Genomic DNA, 21,784 nt, shown 5'->3' on the forward strand with positions numbered 1-21,784 from the left:
GGAGTAACATGTACAAGAACCACAATAAAAAACTTGTGCAGAATATTGCTGGTTGCCAAGGAAACAGCCTCTCCACAGAAAAGTGGGGGTTAAAGCTCTGTACATATACCCCTATCCAAATCCTACAGTAGCGGGAGTCTCGTGCACTAGGTACACCCTTTTAATATATTCCATGTTGTCCACACATCTAAATGATTCAACATTTTATCATTCCTTCAACATAATAGCGTGAAAATAGACTCGTGCTCCACAAATTACGATTTCTATGGGATTCATTATGCAACAATGGTTCAACTATAACCACAAATAAGACTCCATTTATCACGACTCAAAAACATGTCTAATAATTCCCAGTCCAAATTATTATATTAATGAAACAACTTTTCGACTAGTCTCATTCTAGACAAGTACCAACTATTAGATCATCACCAATTTATAGAGGCCCCAATCTTAACAAGCTTGGTCTATAAATTATCAATAACTGGAGCAAAACGTAAGGCGTCAAAAAAAGTAATGGAGCTGAAAGGGAACATAAAATTACAGAAAGGGGAAGCTGTTGCAAGCATCAATTATCTCTCGAAGAATTTGTTCAGGCAAAAATGACGTTTCAGAGCAAACTATCAAAAAGCCCTTTTTCCAGTTGTGGCTCCAATTTGCACGAGCATGTTGTCCTGTGCATAGATAATGTTTCTGCATCTTCAACCAGAACCTGGTTCTAATTATTGGGCAAGGAGATTATGAGAATAGTTTCATTAATCACTCCAGATGGTGTACAAACAACGATGCCATTTCAATCTGCACCAAACCACATAAACCGTTAACAGATTCTTTGATCCTATAACTAAAACAATCAACAAAAAAAAATTGTCACACGTTGGATATATAGTGTTTTTCCTCCTGTCTAAAACACTTCACATTTCCAGTGATGTGGAGGAAGGTTAGACCTAACATCCAATAATTTCAACTAGTGCCAAAACCTATCATATTTTTTCTGGAAAGCCAGATTTAAGTGATGAAAAGTTCAGATGGCATCTGAAAAAGTCCAGTTCAGGTTGTAAGTAACAAGGAAATTGCCCAGTCCTTCGGTCCACATAATGGGGTTCCTGATACGTTCTTTAAACAGATTGAGAATCAAGTTCTACAGCATGAAGACTAAAGAAATCCCACACATACATATTCGAGCCACAACAGTATATTTGGGTTGACAACTTGTTGATTGACTAATGTGGTTCATGTAGCTGCCAGATCATTTGACCCCGCAACCATAACCTTTATCCTAGAGGGAAATTACATCATGCAAACAATGATGGTTTATTCTTTGCGCATGGTCATCAAAGCATTGGTGAAGGCTAGCTGACCAGGTGCTCCGAAGGAATTCCCCCTGGTACAAACCTTAGTTTCATAAGTGGGTTAGTGATGTAAATTGGGTGTCTAAAACCAGCCACAGGTGTCTTCCCTACACCAGCATGAGTAGCCATCTGGTAGGTGTAGGGGAATCCTTACACCAACAGTTAAAATTGAGGGCTGAGTTAGGATTTTTATTTTTTAATTTTTTTAGTCAGTCACAAAGCCAAGGCGTTAGATGACTTCAAGCTATGGTACTTGAGAGATGAAAGCGGGAGAGGTGGAGTGGGCATAGTGGTGGACAGAGACCTTAAGAACGAAGTAGTGGATGTTAAAACATTTGGAGATAGGATCCTATCTATCAAGCTGGTCCTAGACAACGAGGTTATCAACATAGTTACCGCGTACGTGCCCCAGACAGGATTAGATGAGAATGTTAAAATACAATTTTGGGAATACATGGATGGTTTAGCGCAAGGTTTTGGTCAGGGAGAGAAAATTATTATAGGAGGTGACTTTAACGGACATGTGGGCAGAGATCGTAGAGGCTATGAAGAGGTTCATGGAGGATACGGAGTTGGGGAAAGGAATGAAGAGGGGATCTCAGTGTTAGACTTTGTGATAGCGTTTAACTTGTGCATTGCAAATATCTTTTTTAAAAAGAGACAAGAACATTTAGTTACCTACAAGAGTGGGCAACATGCAAGCCAAATAGATTTCTTCCTAACTAGAAGGTTTGACAGACTATTACATAAGGATTGTAAGGTTATACCCGGAGAGAGCTTAACTGCTCAGCATAGATTGGTGGTCTTGGATATGTACCTTGGTACGAGGCAACATAAGAAGGCGAAAAAGGTTTGCCCGAAGATAAGATGGGGGCGACTACAAGGAGTTCTCCTAGAATCATTTACCGATAAAGTGCCTCTACAAGGAAAATGGAATTTTGAGGGAGATACCAATGAGATATGGATTGAGATGTCGACTTGTATTAAGAGGATTGCTAAAGAAGCCCTAGGGATTTCAAAGGGTATGCGTCTGGCCCCTAGAGAGTCTTGGTGGTGGGATGACGAGGTCCAAGCAGCCATAAAGACTAAGAAAGATCGTTTTAAGACCATGCAAAAGGACTAACGAGGTCGAGAATAAAGAGATATTATGCAGCCAGAAAAGAAACTCGAAAGGTCGTGGGGAAAGCAAGAGCGAAGAAATATGATGACCTTTATGAAAAACTTAATACAAAGGAAGGAACATGTAATTAATCGGATAGCTAAAACAAAAGAAAGGAAGAGCAAAGATTTGGACCATGTTAGATGCATTAAAAGCGAGGATGGTAGAGTACCATTATGGGACAAGGACATTATAGAGAGATGGGGTGAATATTTTTACAACCTACTTAATAGAGCTACCTTGACTGATAGGATGGATTCGGAAGTGGAAAGGAGTAATCTTGAAGTCTACACACGTCATGGACATTTACATCGAGTTTGCGAGGCTGTAGTTAAAGAGGCTCTACGAAAGATAAAGGTAGGCAAAACACCAGGATCGGGTGAGATCCCAATTGAAGTGTGGAAGAGCTGAGGAGTACGGAGGGTATCTTGGCTAACCAAGTTGTTTAACAAGATTTTGAGTACAAAGATAATGCCAGATGACTGGAGGAGAAGCACTATAGTTCCAATTTATAAGAATAAAGGTGATATCCAGAACTGCAATAACTATAGAGGCATAAAATTAATGAGTCATACCATGAAACTATAGGAAAAAAATCATTGAAGCCCACTTAAGAAGAGACACTGATATATCGGAGAACCAATTTGGTTTTATGCCAGGAAGATCCAAGACAGAAGCTATTTACCTTCTAAGGAGACTTATGGAAATTTTTAGAGCTTACAAAAAGAACCTCCACATGATCTTTATCGACCTAGAAAAGGCCTATGACAGAGTCTCTAGAGAGCTCATTTAGCATGTCTTAGGTAAGAGAAGGAGCTCAAGTAACTTTGTGGATGTAATTAAGGACATGTATGAGGGCGTGGTGACGAGTGTCAGAACTGTAGAGGGCCAAAGTAGTGAATTCCCAATTACAATTAGGTTACACCAAGGATAATGCAGTTCTAGATAGGAATAATCCCACTAGAAGCCAATAACAGATCCTTCTTTAAATCCGACAACAGATTGGGCAGATTTAGGTGTTTCTAAGGCAAAACTAGGGTTAGGTTTTAGAATTTGGGGATGAATCTTATATGGTTTTAATAGGCAGACCTAAGGGGTTATTATGGTATAAAAATATCAAGGTTTAAATAAGTTTGAAAATTCTGCAGAATTAGGGTTAGGGTTTCAGGTTTAGAAATTAGGAAAACTATGGAATTTAGGGTTCAAAGTGACGTTTTGGGGCAGGGCTTTGGATCGAAGGTAGGGGACAGTGGAAGGGTAACTCGACTGGAATTTGGTTGATTTTTTATGGTGGGAAGTATAAGATCTGAAAATTGGAGTTTTAGGGCTTAAGGGGGAATGAAGGGGATTAGGGTTTTAACTATTGGAATGGGGTGTAACCGAGATCGAGTGGAGGGAAGGTAGTAAGGGATCTGTGGCTGAAGTTTGAATGACTTTGAGTGGAGGGATAAGGCTGGACAGATTTTAGAGTGAGGTTAGGGTTATAGAAATCGATTAGGGTTAAGTGGAGGATTAAGAAGAGGAAAATAATTGCAGAATTATATACTACTTGAATAACACTGATCTCCAACAGTGGCAGATTGAAGAAGAGCTAAGAGAGGACCTCCCGATCTACAAGATGCAAGGAGTCACTGGAGTCCACCAGCCCTTCAACCTTGATATAACTCACAAGGGGGGTCTTGATATGGCACACAAGACGGTCTCTGAAGAGAGAAGCAGCAGCAAAGGGCAACAGCAAAAGCTCGATTTTTTTAAACATAAAAACTGGTGGGGGAGCCTCTCCCACGATCTCTTATTAATAAGGGCCTAAGGGCCAAATCAAATTACAATTCAAACTCCTCCTTTCTAAATCATGGAGGTTTAAATCTGAAGTTAAAACACTTGAAGAGAAAAGACCTAACTACCCTTAACAACTTAAGACAACTTAAATATTCCCTAACAACCAATAGGATCAAATCCCCTAACAACCAATAGGATTAGATCACTTAAAACAGCTTAAATAAAAGATAAGGAACCAATAAGAATTAAACAATCTCAGCCAATAGGATTAAATCCTTAAAGCTGCTAAAAAAAAACCAAGTATAGAACTGAAATCAACTATACTAAGGCTCCTACTAAAACCCTATTATCGAGGGACAAGGGGGATTCTTCAGGTCATGCAGACTTGGATCTACATCAACCCTCCCTGACTTAGAAACATTCATCACCGATGAATGGGTGAAATCTATGCAACACCCTTGCAACTTGGGGCTGAGCTGGTTGACAGCATGAGTGGAAATCCAAGTACTATGCTTGTGTGAAGAAACTCGTCCACGAACTTTGTGATGATGAGGGGGAAGCAACATGTGGACAGCAGCTTCAACACTTCCGGGGCAGAATTCTGTTGAGGCTGGAACAAGGGGAATATAGTTTTCAAGTCGTGGAGCCTTCTCTTCAAAGAACCAAGGGGGCATCACAAAATCTATGTGATCAAACTCCATAGGGTCTTCAATGTTAACAATCTTCTCTTCGAGCTCCACTTCTTCAAGAGCAGCAACTTGCTTGACATTGCCTTCCTGTAAAATGCTCCCAATTACCTCTTCACAATCAACCACATCATCCATGAAAACTTGAGCAATCATATGGACACCTCGAGCACCACCATCCATATCTTCAAAGTAACCATCTAAGTCGTCATCACTACCAAGGGGTAATGCATATATACCTTGCTCATCGTTCCCAGCCTAGGCAGCCACATTAACAGGTTTATGCTTTTGTGGGCATTCCTTGGCATAGTGTCCAAGCTCATTGCAGTGGAAACACTTGTGGGGTTCACTGCTGTCCATGGGAGCTTTACCCTTATGTTCAGCAAGTGGGGGGACTGTAGGGCGAGAAGAACTACCAACATAATAGCCCGATCGAGTAGAACCAGCAGTAGTATGTCCTGCTTGAGTATAACCATTGGTGGTAGACTTGGGGACTTGAAAAGCTTTGTTGGTGTCGACAGTAGAGGAATCAGATCTTCTATTGGCAGCCATTAACTCTTCAGCCTTTAATGCCTTCTCAAAACAGTCATTGATGTCTCTAACATCAGCCACTCCAATAGCCCTAATAATGTCTAACCTCAATCCTAGCCAAATTCGAGAAAACATCTGAGTAGCTCCTTCTCTAGTGTCAGTACGGGAAGAAGAGCATCAAACTTCTGCATGTACTCAGCTACAGTCATAGTCCCTTGTCGTCAGGAGTTGAATTGGTCTTGCATCTGAGCTCTGTAATGTCTGGGCAAGTATTTCTCCCTCAAATCATACCTCATGTCTTCCCAATTAGTAGGTGCATGGCCATCAAGTTCCATGTCTCTTTCTATTTTTCGCCACCATTCTCGGGCAGAGCTAATCAACTTGGTACGCGCCAATCTCATCTTTCGGTCTTCAAGCAAGTCATACCAATCAAAGTAATTGTCCAGGGCAGCAAGCTAGTAATAGAACACCTGGGGATCGTGGTTCCCATCAAACTCTTTCAGCTCGAGTTTGACCTTCTGTGTATCATACCTCTTATTAGTGACTTCATCAGCAGTGAAATAGGACCTCAAATACTCCTCAAAATTAGGCCTTTGGAGATCTTCTCTAATTCTGTCCCTATCTTCTCTGTAACCACCTCTATCATGTCTTCTTCTGTCCCTGTGATCTCCACGGTTCGTGGAATGATCTTTGTGGTCCCTATGACTTCTGGAATGATCTTTGTGATGTCGATTCCTTCCCAAAGTTCCATGAACTTCATAATGAACTTGAAATTTGTCCTCCTCTATATAGAGAGGGTTGTCTATAAGAGACACCGGCTGCCTTTGTTCTTACAATCGTGTCACTTTGTCATTTAACTTCTGCAGCATGTCCATGATTACTGCCATGGGATTAGGTGGGGGTGGTAGTGTGGGGTCCACAATAGGGTTGCCATGTTCATCCATGGCTCTGATACCAAATAATGTAGTTCTAGATAGGAATAATCCCACTAGAAGCCAATAACAAATCCTTCTCTAAATCCGACAACAGATTGGCAGATTTAGGTGTTTCTAGGCCAAAACTAGGGTTAGGTTTTAGAATTTGGGGATGAATCTTATATGGTTTTAATAGGCAGACCTAGGGGGTTATTATGGTATAAAAATATCAAGGTTTAAATAAGTTTGAAAATTCTGCAAAATTAGGGTTAGGGTTTCGGGTTTTAGAAATTAGGAAAACTATGGAATTTAGAGTTTAAAGTGAGGTTTTGGGGCAGGGCCTTGGATCAAAGGTAGGGGACAGTGGAAGGGTAACTCGACTGGAATTTGGTTGGTTTTTGGTGGTGGGAAGTATAAGATCTGAAAATTGGAGTTTTAGGGCTTAATGGGGAATGAAGGGGATTAGGGTTTTAACTGTTGGAATGGGCTGTAACTGAGATCGAGTGGAGGGAAGGTAGTAAGGGATCTATGGCTGAAGTTTGAATGACTCTGAGTGGAGGGATAAGGCTGGACAGATTTTAGAGTGAGGTTAGGGTTATAGGAATCGATTAGGGTTAAGTGGAGGATTAAGAAGAGGAAAGTAATTTCAGAATTATATAAACTACTTCCTTGAATAATACTGATCTCCAACAGTAGCAACTTGAAGAAGAGCTAAGAGAGGACCTCCCGATCTACAAGATGCAAGGAGTCACTGGAGTCCACCAGCCCTTCAACCTTGACATGACTCACAAGGGGGGTCTTGATATGACACACAAGAGTCTCTGAAGAGAGAAGCAGCAGCTGCAAAGGCCAACAACAAAAGCTCGATTTTTTTAAACATAAAAACTGGTGGAGGAGCCTCTCCCACGATCTCTTATTAATAAGGGCCTAAGGGCCAAATCAGATTGCAATTCAAACTCCTCCTTTCTAAATCGTGGAGGTTTAAATCTGAAGTTAAAACACTTAAAGGGAAAAGACCTAACTACCCTTAACAACTTAAGACAACTTAAAACAACTTAAATATTCCCTAACAACCAATAGGATCAAATCCCCTAACAACCAATAGGATCAGATCACTTAAAACAGCTGAAATAAAAGATACCCTAGGAACCAATGAGAATAAAACAATCTCAGCCAATAGGATCAAGTCCTTAAAGCTGCTAAAAAAAACTAAGTATAGAATTGAAAACTATACTAAGGCTCCTACTAAAACCCTATGATTAAGGGGGCTTCTTCAGGTCATGGAGACTTGGATCTACATCAAAGGATCAACTCTAAGCCCTTATTTGTTTGCACTCATCATGGATGATCTAACTAGGCACATCCAGGATGAGGTCCCTTGGTGTATGCTATTCGCAGATGATACTGTTTTGATAGATGAGACAGTGAAAGGGATTAATGTGAAACTGGAGCGCTATGGAGATCAAGCTTAGAATCAAGAGTTTTTAAGTAAAGCAAAACTAACACAAAATATATGATGTGTAACTTCAGTCAAACTAGGAGAGGTGATGAAGTGGTGAAACTTGAGGAGTGAGAGCTACCACAAAGTGATTGCTTTAGATACCTGGGGTCAACCTTTAACAAAGAGGGTGATATAGAGAATGATGTTTCCCACAGAATTAAAGTAGGATGGATGAATTGGAGAGGTACATCGGGAGTGTTATGTGACAAATGCATATCTGTTAAGCTTCAGGGAAAATTCTACAGGACAGTAATAAGACCGGCTATGACATATGGGGCAGAATGTTGGGCAGTTAAAAAGAGTAACATAGATAAGATGAGTGTAGCAGAGATGAGGATGTTGAGGAGGACGTGCGGCAAGACCAGGAGAGATAACATAAGAAATGATTCTATTAGAACCGAATTGGGAGTTGCACCAATCCATGACAAACTCCGTGAGAGCCGCTTGAGGTTATATGCTTATGTACAATGGAGGTCCATGGATGCACCAGTAAAAAAGAGTGACCAGATTCAGTTTGACGGAGCTAAAAGAGGTAACGGCAGGCCTAAAATGACTATATTGGAGAAGTGGTAAGAAAGGATATGCATGTTGTAGGGCTCAATTCTAATATGACCGCGGATAAAGTTGTTTGGAGGACAAGGACCCGTGTAGACGACCCCTTGTAAGGGGATGTTTCTGAGATGTTGCTTTGACTACTGCTTTTACTTCTTTCTTTACTTATTTTCCTTTTTACTTCTCTTTTCTACTATTGTCATAGCCTCTATCAAATCCATGTAGCCGACCCCATTTAGTTGGGACAAGGTTATGGTTGTTGTTATTGTTAGTCAGTCTTTTATTAAATTGTAATTCTAATTGAGATTCCTAGTGCAAGTTTGAATCCTAGTTAGAAGTCCTAGTTAGCATTCCTAGTTCAGTTATGAGTCCTAGTTAAGTTTTGAGTCATAGTTAGAGTTTGAATTCTGTCCAGCCATAAGCTATATATATGTGTAAGAGCTCCTGAGAGGCCCCCACGATTTAATGAATGAAGAATTTGTTTTGCAAACAACGCTGTCCTGAGATAGGCTGTGAGGGTGGGATGCCCAGGCTGAGATAGCCTTCACTGCCTCTCTCTCTCCATTGATCTGCATTCAAGCTTCAAGTTATTTCAATTCTGCCCCAGTCGATATTTTGAAGGCTCAATTCACTACTGGGATTTCTGCTACTGGATTCAAGCTCACTTCAATCAGCAAGTAAGTACAACACCCCAACCCCAAACCCTTCTTCTTCTTATCCTCTAAACCTAACCCTAACATTCCTCCACACTCGAACTCCATTCCCCAAACCCAAAATCCTGTCCAGACCTATCCACTCATCCAAACCCCACATTTCTAGGTTCAATTTTTCTCACCATATGGGAAACTTGATTCTGGTTCCAGGCCTAGGTGACCACTTTAAACCCTAGATTCCCCTTCATTCCGCTTTCCCAAAACCTAGAAACCCAAACCCTAATTCAATATTCATCTTTGTTTACATACCCAATCTCCATAAAACATCTCAGGACCACTAGAAGACTTCCTTTCACCAACCTACCCTAACCCTACCACCAAACCCTAAACCCCACCTAACCCTAACCCTAATTTCAGAATTTCACTTGTTTTGCTCTAGCCAATTCCTCCAACCTTAGCAGATCTTGGTTATTGGTTCTAGTTGGTAATCTAGCCATCTAGAATTACATTAGTTAGTGTCTCAGTTTTTAGGCATAAGAGTAACAGCCTAGGCCAGGCAGACATCTGTTGGTTTTGTTTTACACACTATGCTTTTTTTTTGTTTATGTATTAAGACAAAAGAAGAAAAAAGGGGGGGGGGTCTATACATAGCATTACACTCTTAGACCTTTTGGATATAGTATTGACACAGTAGGTGTTAACTATGTCATTTACTCACAATCCAAGTGTCTATGCAATTACAGAAGGACCAAACCCAAGCTCTCTAGGCATCTTAATGACCATGGGTTCCACAAAGAATAAACCATCAGGACTGCAAGATTGGGGCATCCTTCATTCATGCAATATTTAATGTGCACACCCAAGAGGACTATCGAGTGTTCCCACTTCCCACCCTGTAGAACAGCATAAGAGACAACTGATCAAATGGTCCCTATTATCCAGATTATAACAATCCATCAACATGATCACTTGTAACAACAACAAATTCAGCCTTATCCCAACTTAATGGGATCGGCTACATGGATCCAAACAAAACAAAGTAGGGAAAACAGAGTTCTAACCAAAAAGGGAAATGGGGAAAGCAGGATGGGGAAAAAGATGGGAAATGAAAGATGTGAAATAAATAAAAAGATGAAAGATAGTAAGAGGAAAGAAGCGGCACAACCCAGCACGTCAGGAGATTCTCAGCTAAATGGGGTCTGCGACATGGATCCTTGCCCTCCAATAGGCTCTATCCGAGGTCATACTTGGTACAAGACCTAGACTATGCATGTCCTTCCACACCACTTCTCCTATGGTCATTTTAGGACTGCCCCTAGCTCTTTTCGCTCCTTCAATCGGAATCATATCACTCCTCCTTACTAAGGCATCCCTAGGCCTCTATTGAATATGACCATACCACCTTAAAACGAACCTCTCGGAGCTTGTCATTGATCGAGGCAACTCCCAAGTCTAATCTTATATGTGCATTTTGTACTTTATCCTTCCTTGTTTTTCCACACATCCATCTTAACATCCTCATCTCTACTACACAGAACTTATCAATATGACACTTCTTAACTGCCCAACATTCTACTCCATACATCATGGCCGATCGAACAACAGTTCTATAGAACTTTCCTTTAAGCTTTAAAGGAATACTTCAGTCACATAGCACTCCGGACACGCCTCTCCATTTCATCCATCCCACTTTAAGATCAACCAATATGTAGGTATTGTTAAAGGAGATAGTCTAAGTGGTACTACGTAAATGGTGGATCAAGATCCTTCAGAATATGAGCCATGTTCAAAGCTATAGGTTGTGCAATATAATTTTTGTTTTCCCATCTTCATGATCATTCATTTCTGTAATGTTTTTCACTCGTCTAAAATAAAAGCTCCTACTACTCGAGGAATAAAAATGAAAAGGGAAAATGGTATCTAAGTCTGGTAAGAACTAACTCACCCCAAGGGCTTCACTCTAGCAAATGAACCAGTTATTTTTACCAGTTTCTCAGCAAGTAGAGGTCCTCAGGAGGGAAATCAACCTAGCAACAATGTTACTTAATAAAAACTCACGAAACTTACAGCGGTCAAAGCAGCCTCGGCACCTTTGTTTCCGGATTTACCACCTGCCCGATTTATAGCCTGTATGGGAAAAGAAAATGAATCCATTATGTCTCAGCACTATGCCTCTTGCATTATGTGAAGGGAAATTATTTTAGTCATCAGAAAAATTATATTAATAATGAGTATGTTATGTCGAAGAGTGGATATAGTGAAAATCCAATTAATTTTATGAGGGTGCTATTTTCATGCCTCAATTTATCTTTTGTGCTGCAGTGGATAAAACTTCCCTCCCACTTCCCAAGAAACCCTACCCTTCTTCATATTCCAAAGCAAAGGGTGGTTTAGTCCAAACCAAGCATTAATAGTAGAAAGGGTACAGAAAAAGCAAAAGAATGTGCCCGAATATAGAATTTCCTCATCTCGATACCAAAGGAAAGAAAAGATATCTTGCAAAACAATTTTCACTGTACAACATAAAAATTAAACAAAATCTGTTTCAGGCATATCCACAAGCTAATAATACATTTGTTCACATCCTCACCAACGTCAGCACATAAAAATGACTTCAACACCATTAGAATGCCAATAATCATTGATACACAATTTATATGTATGGCTAGAACTTAAAGTTGCAAATAAATTTAATATTTGAAAAATGCCAGAGAACTATACAGAAAGAGTGTTGGAGAAGAAAACATTGGCAGCTTCAGAGTCTGTTCACAAATTTCTTGATTAATTGCTTTTGTATCACTAAAAAAACTTTCATCATTCTAGCTACCATTTATGATGGAGAGAGCACCAAGTCATTTCAATAACTGAAAATAAGCGCTGAACAAGAAAAAGATATATTTTAGTTGTGTTTGATAGAGAATTTTGGTGAGTGGGCTTTTTAAAACACAATTTTCAAGTAGGGCTTTCTAAATATATTTCATACTGTTATAAAACCAGAACCTCATAATCAGACCAGAGTATTGAGAAAGAGAAGAAGAGAGGAGAAAGGGAAGCACGCAAATCCCAAGAAGGGAAAGGACCTGCGGCCAGAACTGAATAAGCTGCCGCAGGTCTGCTCCTGATTTATTTACAATAAAGTCTAAAGAATAAAAAGGACAAGTATGCCCTTACATAAACCGACATTACAAAGTGTTGGGAAATAAACTAGAACAAAGACTAAACTACCCTTACACTACTATTTTAACACATAACAGAAGATTGGAGTTTAGGCAGACCATAACACTTGGCCAGTTCTGATTCAACTAGACAGATCACAATCCATTGGTACTATCATACAAGCATAAAAATGTAAAGTCAACAGTAAGTTTACCTGATCCATGTCATCGCATGTCAGAACACCAAATATGCAAGGAACACCTGCAATTCATTACTTATTAGGATTTTTTAGCTGGCACACTGCTAAAAAGCACTTGATTAATTCAATCTCAATTAGCAGTTTTCATGCATCAAGGAGACTAGAAATGAACTTAATATAATCATGCTCCTAATTAAAACAACGACATCCACCACAATACCTGAATTTAAACCTGCTGAAAGTACTCCAGATGCAGCTGAATTAGCAACAGCATCATAATGGGTGGTATCACCTCTTACCTACGGACATGAAAATCTTTAGGGCAGTAATGACAAACATGTCTGACTTAAAACCAGAAAAAAAAAAAGACAATGGAAGCTGCCATGACCTCTGTTACCAGAACACTGCATGTACTGGGAAGTATCCATGTGCAGTAAACGTGACACAGCCTGGGTATGCATATGGAATATGTATCATACATACACCCAGTTGGAGACTGACACAGCTGTAAAGAAATTTGGTGAATCCGTTCTGTTTTTGACACATAAAACACCCACTTCTTTTACCTCGTTTTAGCCAAATCCCCAATTCCCCATACCTGTGCCCATTTCTGGACATGTGGTTTATGATACGCTGTCAGGTATGGAATCAAGACCAATATTCCCCACCCTAAGTTTTGGAAGTCAGGTCTCCTTGATATATGTCTATACCTGAGGCTTTGTAACATAGCATGACTTCTTAACACCCATTATATGTCAACTGGTCCTTTTGTTGGTTAGTTACGACATCAAATCATGAATGCAGAACCATGCAAACATACAATAGCATAACTGAAAGTAAATACACATGACAATCATGTGTTAAGCAGGAGGCACAAGATGTGGACACCAACAGTTAAGGTACATAAGAGAAAATGTGATTTATGATGGCCATCAAGTATGGAATCGAGATCCATGTTCCACTAATCAATATTTTGTTACTTGTGACCCAGGGTTTCGTGCTAAAACTTGTCTAAACTTATTAACATTGGCATCATTAAAAAGCACTAGTTGATTACCTTTACAACAAGTCCAAGTCCAGTAATTTGGACGTGTTTTCAACATGATATGGTCAAATGATGGACAGGATATGAACTGCATAGGAAAATCCTATTTTGGATTATTTGAGTTCACTGCAAGGGTTCAATCAGATGTAAGACTTGTTTTGGTAGTAGTTTTTTTAGAAGCTATTTTATATTTTAAATTCATGTATAAATTTTGTTACGTCAAAATATTCATTTCAGAAGTATTTTAGGAGTTCTAATGAATTCAATAGTCTAGTTATGACTCCTCACTCCCGTTTTTATATCTCCTTTAGGAACTCTTCATATTTGTAAGAAGAACACTATCCCCATAATGCATCAGAAGAGATGTTCAGTATTGACCGTTTTAAGCAAGATAAACAGTAAAAAGGAGAACCTGAAATGAATTAATGTGATATTAGATTACTACAGCATAGCATCGAAGAGGAGAATTTGATAAAGTGGAGGAAATTTACCACAGCTCCAATACACAAAACAGCTTGATATTTTCCTGACTTCCCAAGCTTTGTTGCTACAACAGGAATTTCAAAGCTACCAGGAACCCATACAACCTGGTGGACAGACAAGATGACAATATCCTTTTAAAAAAGTGCTCATATGAAAGTAAGACCGATAACTGACTCAAGCTTATGTGTTTTTCATCACATTGTTGAATCCCAAATTTAAAGTATCCAAATTACTCAAATGATAGAAGACATCTTAGTCATATAATAGCCTGGTCATTCAAATTGGACTAATCTCATGTTAGTAATGTGAAATTGTATTGACTATGCTGTAGGGCAAACGGAACTAATGACCCAACTAAAACAAACAACAATAGGAATAAGTGCTTTATGTAAATTCTGTGAGCTAGAAAGCTGGAAGAAGAGCTAAGGTAAATTTAAAATGTCCCCCCCCTCCCAGCAAGAAGAAAAAGGTTCGATTAGTGATTAGGTAAAACAGTGTTATATTAAGGTTTATACAGACCGGAAAAATAGGGCTGTAACAGGGCTGATAGACAAGCCACTAAAAAAGAATCAATTGAAAGACCAGAAACATTAATGCAGTGCTAGTCCTGAACCAGTGATATCCAAAGGGAACTTAACTTGTCACTGATCTGCAGAGCTGTAATAACCGCCAGTACCCAAACCTTGGAATCACCATCAGGGGTCCTACTGAATCACTAGAGCAGGAAATATTCGGAATCACCACAGAACCAAAGGCAAAAAGCCAACTTTCCTTACTCAAATTCGTGCGTCCGGTTGTAACCCCTTACAAACTTATATAAAAGACTTTAAACAGGACTCTAACTATGCCTTAAACTCCTCCAGCCAATATCTTACCATGAAGATGATCTTAACTGACTAGGAAACAATAAAATAATAAAGAAAACAACTTGAAACAGGGCTGGATTCATAGAGATCTATTCCAGCTTAACTAAAACACTTTAATAACAATTGAATAAGAAACAGACTAACTAATAAAGTAAATCTCGTATCGCTACCTCCTACCCATATTTTAGGTTCATTAAAGTACACCCTATTACAGTGAAAACCCATTGGACCAAAGGCCTAACACACTGTAACCCAAACCAAAGCTTATTTCCACTAAAATAAGCCTATTTTATCTGATTTATCTCAATAAAATATCTAGGCATGCAATTTTCACCTGTAAGCAGTAATCAAAGTGAATTCCAGAAATAAAAACCATAAAAAATAAAAGTTACAAGTCAACCAACTTTTCTTTTTCCATTCTTGGGTTTGGGGGGGGGGATCGATTGGCTGATAATCAACTAAGATCAAGTTTCTATGTCATAAAGCTTAAAACAGATGTATTTTTTAGTTTCCACAGCAACTAGAAGAATGGAAAATTAGGGTATAACAGAGAGTAGGTGATGTAGATCAAAAGTCCATATGTACCCGCAGGAACAAGCCCCAAAACCAGCCCAGCAAGGTTGTGGGATTTGACAGCTGTGAGAGGCAGCCTGGTCTGATGATGTGGCAAGTTTTTGTTGGTTCGATGGTGCATCACCTAAGGCAGCCCCAGCCCATAGAGAACCATGAAGAAGATAAGAGACCAAGACAGAAAATAAATTTTTAAAAAAAAAAGAAGTTGCTGTTCACATGAACAGTACCCGAGTTACTGTTCACGTGAACAGTGATTTGGGGGCACATATGGACAGATTTGTTCCTATTTTTGTTTAGTTATGTCAGTTTACCTTGTTTCTATTTTCCAGTTTGGTTGTAATAGGAGATTAGATAGTTTTCTAAATTCAGTTTTAGCAAGTTAGTACTAGTTTCTAATTTCAGATTTAGAAAGTAGGCTTAGCTTTTATTTAGAAGTCTCTATTTTCTTAAGTTTCTATTTCAGTCCTTTGTTTCCTTTTAGTTGGATTTAGTTTCTATTTTTGTTTGGTTTGTATTTTTGAGATTTTCTATTTTGTGAAGCTTAGTCCAAGCTATAAATAGGCCCCATCAGTTGTACTTGAATTCAGACTTGATTAATGGAATTTCTATTGCTTGCTTGCAAGTGTTTGGTCTGAGAAGACTCGTGTTCAACAGCTGAGATAGCTGTGGGTGAGAGACCCAAGACTGAGATAGCCTACCCCCTCCTATCCCCTACCCTCCTTCATCTATCTATATCCCCTTCTTCTTCTTATCCTTTTCTTTTATGTTCTTCTTTCATATAAAACAGAAAAAAGGAAGAAAAAAAATTAATAAAAGTTTCAGTTATACTCAATTTGTTCTTCCTTGTGGTGTTGATCCTGGCTGCAATCGATCCCCCCTGGTTTCCCTGATTCGAGGTCGACTTTTGTACCAGTAGGAAGAGAGCAGAGGAATGAGGATGCGAACAATATGGTTTTATGTGCTGAACTTCGATGACCTGGAACATGTCTTCTTGTTCTGCACCAGGGTGTGACAGCTGTAACTTTGAAGGGAGAGATCACATGCACCCACCTTGAAAATCAGACATTGGGACTCTCCCTCACCAAGTTTTAAGGTATCGGTATCGGAAGGGTGATTTTAAAAGACAATCTCGTATCATATCGAAGAGACGTAAGATACACCAAAGATACATACGGAAATGGTCAAGAAACGCATGGAAATGCTTAGAAAATATGTAAAACAAACAGTTTTGAAGCATAAAACACACTAAATAAGTAATACGTAAAATATATCCTGTAGAAAATGGAGAAAAAAGTACAAGAAGTATAGTGCATTCAATTGATTATATTTAAAGAAGAGGTTTCCTACATGTACTAATACAAAATTTTGTTTTAGGTATCATATCAGTACCATACCGTATCGGTTAGTATCGGCAGATACAGAAAGACACTTGAAACCTTGTCCCCCACCTTTGGGGCTAGGTCATCCAGATCAACTTTTATGGATGTTCCATTTTAACCCAGCACCTTCATGTATAGGGTGCCAGTCACAACAGTAACAGAAGAGCAATCACCATATTTCCCAGTCCTGTTGAGTTAGCTAGCCAAGAACAAACCACTCTTCTTTGGGCAAGAGTAACCGTTAACTCTGGATTCCTCATTTTGGGTGAAAAAGAAACTCGTCTACTGTTATTGGTTCACTTACTTCCAAGAAGTAACCCTAGGGATTACCTCATTTAGATAGGAAAATTAGAGCTTTGTCCTCTTTTAAAAGCATCGAATTCTGTTTGAGGCAAACTTACTTTAAGCGCACATCAGTGTTGGAAGCTGGGGGGAAAAGGCTGGAAGATCAATAATTATTTATAGAATGGAAGCAAAATCATGCTATAGAATCTTCTCTAGCCAACATTCTGCTATTTCTCTACTGTTCAGACATGTTTCTTTCGGCAAGGTGGAAGGATGGTGCAAGCTATCATCTAGTCAAATCGAAAGAGGTATGTATAACAAATGCTTAGCCCTGAGTTGGGTGGGCTAATTGGTTTCCATAGACTAGAGGATATTGACAAAGAATGGCTATCTAAGTGGCTCCACCAATTTGGTGAAGTGCATAGTCTTTGAGGTATTGTTATTGCATCAAAATAGGGCTTAAACCAGATGGAAAACTATGTTTGTGACTTCTTCCTATTGCATGGCCCCTTGGAGGAAAATGATAAATAACAGATATACTTTTCTCTAAGCTGATAAATAGGTGGTGGGAAATGGGGTGAATACAAGTTTCTTCAATGATATTGGGATCAGAGATCAATCTCTTAGAGTGGGTTTCCTACTACTTTGGACACTATTTATGATAAGGATTAAAGAAGACAGGCTGAGATCTCTTTGGCTAGGTAATGCCAGATCTCAGGCAGTCAGACTACAGTCTTCAGAAGAAACCTTTGTGATTGGGAGATAATCACGGTATGATGCTCTATCGGGTTTGCCCAAGCCATTGCAGTTTAGCCAGCAGAATAATGACAGAAAGGGTCTGAAAGCTGAACAGTTCAGGTTCATCTGCAGCAAGTCTCAACTGAAACTCTGAAAGTTATTATGCCTCTGGAACAAGTGGACCTCGATCCATAGCTGACTTTTGTGAAAGGATACCCCAAGTCCCCAACAGACTCTAGTTTTTCATTTGGACTGATTTCTCAAAGATAGTATTCTAACACTAATCACCTCATTTCTAGAGAATATGAGCTTCCTAATGTTTCTTTGTCAAGCAGAGAAAGACTCCTGCCACTATTATATTCTTGTGAATTATTGGAGTAAATATCCTCTGAAATTAAAAGATCTAAAGCAGTGCAGTGGGTCCCATATACGAACCATTTTATTTCTTCAATGTTCGGCATTCTAAAGTTCTTTAAGCTGAGGGCAGTAGGTTGTGGAAGCTTATTCCACGGGTTATAGTTTGGAATATGTGGAAATAAAGAAATGAAAGGGTCTTTGATAGATACGATGTCCCTTCATATAGGGGTTCTGTCTACAGCTAGGTGTATGCTGGTGGGCTCTTCATCATACAAATTCACGGTGTCGGTTTTCAGAGATCAGAAAACAGTAGACTTATTTGTGTAATTGTATTTTAAGCAGGTGCTTTCTGGAGCCGTACCCAGTGTAAAAGGCTCCTGCCACTGCGGGGTCTGGGGAGGGTCATAATGTACGCAGCCTTACCCCCCGATCCGCGGAGAGGCTGTTTCCCGACTCAAACCCGCAACCACTGGGTCACGATGGACTAACCTTACCACTGCGCTGAGGCCCACCCTCTGGGGGAAGTATCTTCTTTCTGTTTCAATAAATCTTTCTGATTACCCACCCCAACCCCCAAAAAAATAAAGGACCCACAACTTTTTTTGTCAATGAGCCAGCTAACGGCGGTGCCAAAAAGGAACTCTTTTTAGTTTGCATATCAATGCATAGCCTACAGTGTGAGTGACAATCTGACAGTAGCTTTGATATGTTGTATTTTTGAGTTTGTTTTGGCTTTGTTCCTTTGTTGTAGTCGTTGTATCATTAGGTTTTTTGCTACTTTAATAAAGTTGTAATTTATATCAGCAGGATAACAGGGCAAAATAGTAAAAATAGCATTCAAGAGAACACGCCATTACACTCATTCATTTACTTTAGACCATAGTCTTCCCTCAAAAACTAGTCCACTAGATCACATTTATCTACCCCAAAAAAAAAGTTTGAAACAGAAGTTACTTAACACTAAAGTTTCAAAGGCAAACACATACATCAATGTCTTCTTCTCTAACTGAATATCTCTTGAAAGTCTCCAAAGCTCCCTCCAGCAGTAGTTTTGTCACAACCTCGTTAAACCGTGCTATAACCTTTGAAACATAAAACCAAAAGAAATTCATTATAAAATTGAGCAGCCAATGATAAAAACAGCTGAATAACTAAAGGATTTAGGATTACTCTAAAAAATATTAAGAATCAAAATATAAGACATAGCAGGTGAGATTGAGGAAGCACCACATCCTGGACAAACAATTGAGTAAACTCAAAATTCACAATAAAACCTGCTTCCCACTAAAGGAGACAGGTTTGCAGATCTTGGTCTACCTTCTGCTCTACCTGGAGCCAGATAAAATCCCAAATGAAACAAGGGCATGATCAACACAGGACATTTGCTCGGAGAATTTTTTGAATAAGGATCAACGTGAAGAATTTCTTAAGACCTTAAGAAATGATAATAATTACTACCTCACAGCGAGCTAAGAGTTCTAACCAAGTAACCAACCTGATGTAGGTAGAATGAACCAAAAATCCATAATGCATTTACAACTATGTTAAATAGAAGTCCAAGAGGAAGGCTAAGGAGAGAATTAAAACTTCGAACCTCTAGCATAAACTGAAATCGTGTACAAATCCTGCAAAATGCAGAACCACAAAACTAGGAAGTACAATATGAACTACTGAAGTATCCGACACAAAAGCTTAAGCTACTGGTAGATGGAGAGGCCAACTGCTACATGAAGTCGTCCCAGAGTTAGTCGATGTGGGATTATTCCCCACGAACAAATGGAGCATAACTCTCAATGGATGATGCTCCTACAAGCAAAGCAACCAGATGAGGGTACACTCCAGTAACCATAACCCAAATGACATTGTCGCAGAATCAGTTAAGAACCATAAGCCAAGTACGAGGAAGAATCATAGTCATAGCAAACACAAACTAAGCCTCGAAAATTTAATTATTTTGGTTTTAACAAAAAAAAAGGGGGAAAAAATGTCCTGATAGCTTTCTTAACATTTGAGACTTAAATCTGCAAATCACCAAGCCGATTCACAGAGATCACTAATGTCCAAAGGAAGAACTCACCACAGCAAAGCGAAGACCCTCGGTTCTGGTCAAGTATCCAATTAAATGTCGGACTGCTGCTGTCTGTGCGAACGAAGAACCCTTCCTCTCAAGTGCTAAACTGGATGGAGAACCTAAATGAATCAAAACAAGAACCAGCCGAAATTTGTATACGTCAGTGAGAGAACTCTATAAAATATACAGAGAGGTCGGCGTACGAAATGAGAGATGAATGGGACCGAGAATCACCTCGAACTGAAGAGGAAAACGAAATGAGTGTTCTTCCATTGCTTCCAGAAAGAGATGGAACCACTGGAGCAAATCTCGAAGCAGACACAGAGTGACGGTGAACAACAGAAGAACCAAAGGACAAAGCCATACCTTCAGCTACTCACACTCTCTCTCTCTCTAGAGTTGCAGCGGCAGAAAATGGAAAGTCACAGATGAGTGATGGGAAGAAATCGAGATCGAATTTTCAACCGTGCTCTTGGCTATTGAGAGTCGATACTCGAGACTGAGAGCAGAGACCGAAAGGTCACATAAACACATCAATGGTGATGCCTATTTCCTACCCCACGAAAAAAGAATAAAAAAAACAGTGATTCATTCACTTAACCCAAACTCCATTGGGATTCGGGAGCCAATTCAGCCACTGCTGAAATGCTGAATCATCGACCCGTTCTACGTGGGAGCAACTTCGGCTACTTGGTGTTACCAAAAAAACAAACTTCGGTTACTTGCGGTTGTTTACGTAAATTCACCTAGGCCCTCTCACACTATAAGTGGTTCAAATATCTTTCCCTCACAAACCTACCCTCAAATGCCTATTCAGGTCTCATAATTGGCCCGTAGGGATTAGCAACCCCACTTGTCCTCGCTTATAGTTAGGGATGTAAATGGATGGCCGAAAATCCATGTCCAACTTATGTTCGAATTTGTTTAGAAGTTTTCAAATCTTGAATTTAGGGTTGTGTTTGGTATGCATTCTTAGATAATAAAAATAATTATTTTTATTATTCAAAAATTCAACCTATAATATATTACAAGAAATGCATACCAAATACATCATTGGTTTCTGAAAAATATTTGAATCCATCCGAAAGATATTCCGATAGTTTCATTTCAAATCGGATAATACCTGGATAATTTACTATTAGATTGTAAAATGCGATTAGTTCAATATTTTTGTAAAACCATATGATATATTATTATATTATCCTTATTATCAATATTTTTATAAAGATATTTTGGTAATCAGAGTCAAAATCGATAATCAGACTCAAAAATCCGTAATCGATGTAGGTCAGATTCGGTTACTAATGAATAGTTTATCGGATCGGATATCCGATAAAACGCCCGAATTAATATATGATATTAGTTTTTAAAATTCCGTTGGACATCGGATCATATACACATATGTCATTTGATAAACGGATTCGTATTTGGATAGTAGTAGATCCGTGTCGAATCTAATCCATTTACATTCCTATTTTTTTATGAAAAAAAAAATTATAGAATATATT

The 21,784-nt window shown here is 39.1% G+C and overlaps 1 protein-coding gene across 1 annotated transcript; it reads right to left on the reverse strand.

The window, feature by feature from the left end:
* Window positions 1-387: 387 nt before the first annotated feature.
* LOC122662579 (6,7-dimethyl-8-ribityllumazine synthase, chloroplastic) lies at window positions 388-20,717 on the reverse strand. Its single transcript, XM_043858245.1, has 8 exons — window positions 20,511-20,717; window positions 20,283-20,395; window positions 19,192-19,287; window positions 14,016-14,111; window positions 12,700-12,778; window positions 12,495-12,541; window positions 11,192-11,251; window positions 388-795 (listed from the first exon to the last, which is right to left on the reverse strand). The coding sequence occupies exons 1-8, from the start codon at window positions 20,638-20,640 to the stop codon at window positions 757-759; spliced, it is 660 nt and encodes a 219-aa protein (XP_043714180.1). The 5' UTR covers window positions 20,641-20,717; the 3' UTR covers window positions 388-756.
* Between the last annotated feature and the right edge of the window lie 1,067 nt (window positions 20,718-21,784).

This window comes from Telopea speciosissima, chromosome 5 (genome assembly GCF_018873765.1).
Source record: "Telopea speciosissima isolate NSW1024214 ecotype Mountain lineage chromosome 5, Tspe_v1, whole genome shotgun sequence".
Taxonomy (NCBI): domain Eukaryota; kingdom Viridiplantae; phylum Streptophyta; class Magnoliopsida; order Proteales; family Proteaceae; genus Telopea; species Telopea speciosissima.

Coding starts and splice junctions, on each gene's coding strand:
- LOC122662579 (XM_043858245.1), bottom strand. CDS start 20,640: ATGGCTTTGTCCTTTGGTTCTTCTGTTGTTCACCGTCACTCTGTGTCT. Junction 20,396..20,510: donor GTTTTCCTCTTCAGTTCGAG/GTGATTCTCGGT, acceptor TGATTCATTTAG/GTTCTCCATCCAGTTTAGCA. Junction 19,288..20,282: donor AGGGTCTTCGCTTTGCTGTG/GTGAGTTCTTCC, acceptor TATGTTTCAAAG/GTTATAGCACGGTTTAACGA.